This window comes from Nicotiana tabacum, chromosome 13, assembly GCF_000715075.1.
Source record: "Nicotiana tabacum cultivar K326 chromosome 13, ASM71507v2, whole genome shotgun sequence".
In the NCBI taxonomy this organism is placed as follows: Eukaryota; Viridiplantae; Streptophyta; class Magnoliopsida; order Solanales; family Solanaceae; genus Nicotiana; species Nicotiana tabacum.
This window is the reverse complement of record NC_134092.1, coordinates 47,073,359-47,077,306: the sequence shown is the minus strand read 5'-3', so window position 1 is coordinate 47,077,306 and position 3,948 is coordinate 47,073,359. Positions and strand designations below refer to the sequence as shown.

General features: G+C 37.7%; 1 protein-coding gene across 1 annotated transcript; it reads right to left on the bottom strand.

Moving 5' to 3' along the window:
- On the bottom strand, positions 1–468 carry LOC142168108 (putative mitochondrial protein AtMg01250). Its single transcript, XM_075228769.1, has one exon. The coding sequence runs from the start codon at positions 466–468 to the stop codon at positions 1–3; it is 468 nt and encodes a 155-aa protein (XP_075084870.1).
- Between the last annotated feature and the right edge of the window lie 3,480 nt (positions 469–3,948).

The following is a 3,948-nucleotide window of genomic DNA, read 5'->3' as shown; positions in this document are numbered from 1 at the left end:
CTAAATATGTGAAGGGAATTTCTGCTTGCTTATTCTTGTGATCCTTTCAATTTTGTCAACCACTTCATCACTAAATAAAGAGTGCAAATAAACTGCAGATTTGGACTTGTTTATTAGTTTCCCAGAAGCTACCTCATATGCATATAAAACTTCCATGATCAACGGTAAGGATGGTACATCTGAGGATGAGAAGATAATAGTATCATCTGCATAAGCAAGATGATTTATCTTGGGACTCCATTTAGGCATACCATATCCACAGAAATTTAAGTTCATATGTAAGGCATTCAATCCCCTTGATAGAGCTTCAGCTGCTAGGATAAAGAGAGTAGGAGACAATGGATCACCTTGCTTGACACCCCTACTTGATTTGAAGAAACCATGTGATTGATCATTGAGCAATACTGAATACCAATTGTTTAAAACAATGCCATACACCAAATCAATGAATCTCTCATTAAACCCCATCTTCCTCAATAACTTAGTCAAAAATAATCAAGATAACCTATCATAAGCTTTTGTCATGTCTAGCTTAATCACAACATTTGGTCTAGCATTTGTTCTCATCCTAATGTCATTAATGATCTCTTGGGTTAATAGAACAATTTCAACTATGCTTCTCCCCTTCACAAAGCCAGCCTGCTCGTCTGAAATTAAGTTAGGGAGTAAAATAACTAACATTTCATGAATTACCCTTGAGAACACTTTATTGATGAAATTGCTCAAGCTAATGAGCCTCATATCAGAAAATGTAGTCACCTCTTTCTTCTTAGGCAAGAAAACCAGATTTGTATGAGTTACAAATTTAGGTAGCTCCTGGCAATTAAAGAAGGCCTTCACCATATCAAAGATGTCATCACCAATAATATCCCAACATGAATGAAATAAGCACCCTGTGAAACCATCTGGACCACCTGCACCTCACCATTCAAACCAACGATAGCCACATTAACTTCTTCTTTGGTAGGTTGCCTCAATAAGTCTTGATTCTGCTCCATATTTACCATACAAGGTACATGATCAATGATCCTGAAATCAGTGGGGATCTTGTCATCTCTGAACTAAGCCTAAAAGAATTGCACAACCTCATTTTCCATAGCCTCATTGTCTTCTGTCCACAATCCTTCACTAGACTGGATCCTTTTAAGTTGTAACCTCTTTCTTCTACCATTCACTTGAGCATGAAAAAATTTGGTGTTCCTATCTCCATCTTGAAACCAAGACATACCAGCTTTTTGTTTTCAAAATTCTTACTCAAGTGCCAAATACCTTATGAATTCAACTTGCACTTTCTAAAGCATTTCCATATTTAGATGAGTAGGGTTAAGCTTAAATTGTGTTTCATTCACCATGACTACCTCTTCAAGACTTGAGATTTTTTGGAAAATATCTCCATGTGTTCCTCTACTTCACGCAGATAATGCCTTCTTTAGTTTCTTCAATTTGCGATTGAAGATGACAAATGGATTTGCACAAAAATCAGCCCTCCAGTTCTCCTTCACAATATCAACAAATGACTCATGTTTCGTCCAGAAATTGAGAAACCTAAAAGATTTCTTGATTGGGATAGAAAATGGATTGCATGTAATCAACATAGGACTATGATCAGAACCAATCTTTGGTAGGTGAGTTATCTCCAAGCCTGGCAGCAATTGCTGAAATTCCATATTTGCTAGGCAACGATCCAATTTTTTGAAAATACAATCACCTTCTGCTCGACTATTCCACCATGTATAGATGCTTCCCTTGAATCCAAGATCAAACAAATTACAAGTGTTTACATAATGCCTAATGTCTTCAACTTCATTCAAAGACACTGATAATCCTCCAAATTTCTCTTCTTCATCCCATATCACATTGAAATTACCCCCACAAACCAAAGAGTAGTCATATCTCTTGCAAGTGCATACATAGTGTATCCCAAAGTTCAATTCTCTCAATAGCGTCACACTTAGCATAAACTAGTGTAACAATCAGCTCCTATTAAGTTTCCATATTGAGAAGCTGTAATGTCAGCTGTAGTACCGTATCCATGAGCACCTTTACTTCATATTTTTCATCAACGAAAGTCCACACTTTGTTTGAGATGTTAACAAAAGACTGAGCCAATCCAATCTTCCTCCGATATTTTTCTAGCTTCCTCGAGTTTTTCTTTGGTTCCATAATGTTAACAAAAGCCCGATCCAATCCAATATTCCTCTGTTATTTTTTCAGCTTCCTCGAGTTTTGCTTTGGTTCCATGATCCCTATGATTTCAATATGATGCTTCCTATTCATTGTAACAAGCCTTTCAAAGGCTTTTATTATATTCACTGACCTAACATTCCAAATAATAGCATTCATAGCTAATTACTTGATTTAGTTAAGGCCCTTCTCGTTTGTACCCCAGCAGTTGACACACTAGGGTCCTTCACCTGTTTCTTCCTCCCCTTTGCAACTGATCTTCCTTTTTTCATATGTCTTGGTGATAGACCCCCCTGCCTTGCCACGTTGAGAAAATTTTGTGCAGTAGATTCTTCGTCTAAGTCCTTTCCTTGAGCTGCAGTTAGAAATTCTCCCTCCTTGGCTTCTTGCTGACCTACCAAGCTGTTTATGGTAGGTCTAGGGATTAAATTTCTATTCGAATTCCCCTTTCCTTTGTTTCCTCTTGAATCAATTGGACTCTTCAATGAATCATTAACTACAATAGCCCTTTGTTGCCCTAACTGTTGGACATCTTTTGTTTTAACTGTATTCTCCTGTTGCTGCTTTTTGTCACCATCTTCAGTTTGTTTGCTAATGAGATTAATCTCATTAATATGCTCAGCATCACTATGAGTTCCCCCCAGTATCATTTAACCCTATTAGGATCATTGGCATTCTTCATTGTCTTCATTATTCCTTGTTCATAATTTTCATTAACACTTTGTTCTTCACATGTGAGATCATCTTCTTCCTCTAGGTCATCACCTTCATCTTCTTCAAACAATCCACCCTCTTTTTCTTCAGAGTGCTCTTCAACTTGATCACACCATAGCTTTCCTTCCCCAAGCTGCATTTGTCCAGATTGCTTACCCAGTTCTTCAACAACATATATTTCTTGTGATGAAATCTCCTGACATGATGTATTAACAGTAACCCTAGTTCCAACAAAAGCTCTTTGAACCCATTGAGCTGTAGACTCCTTACTTTTGTGATCAGTTATCCCATTCCCTTTAGGACAAGTCATATTACCTCCCTTCAACTCATTCCCAGCTGGATTTGGATAAAAAGTAGCTGCCAATGGATTTAATCTCCCATCTCCTTTAGGATTAGGGCTACGCTGGGCAGTAGGGTTAGGGATGCGTTGACCAGTAAATTTTCTACTATGGACAATTGATTATTTTCTTCCTTGTCACCTTTAGTGTCTTCAAAAGCCGCAAATTTATTGGTTGTTTCCAGCTGTTGCCTTAATCCTTGGTCAACTGGAACAATTTCTTTCCCAGTGTTACCTTGATTATTTTCTTGATTAGCATTGTTATTCACTCGATTATCCTTTACTTCTCCCCAATGCTCACCAACATTACCTACAACCTTACCACTATTAAAATCTTGAGTGGTTGTTCATTGCTATTCTTTCTTCCACCTTGTTCAATAGCACCATCATCTTATTTATCCACAACTGGAATTAATTCTAGATGAAGTCTCCTACATTCCTCCTCATTATGACCTTGTAACCTACATTCTTTACAATACTTAGGGATGTAGTCGTATTGGATTTAAACCCATTCAGTCTTCACAGTCTCAGTAGCTTTATTCTCAATGTCCATCCTCACCTTTATTGGTAGGTCAGCTAGTAGGTCAATTAACACAGTTACTCGTGCACAGCTGAGCCTTGTTTTATTGACTGTTTCCATGTTTAAAGCCATGGGCTTCCCAACAGCAGAAGCAAGAGAGAATAGACACTCTTTCACAAAGAACGTTGGCAAC

What these genes read in the sequence shown, in the direction of transcription:
- LOC142168108 (XM_075228769.1), bottom strand. Translation starts at nt 468, where the DNA reads ATGGGGTTTAATGAGAGATTCATTGATTTGGTGTATGGCATTGTTTTA.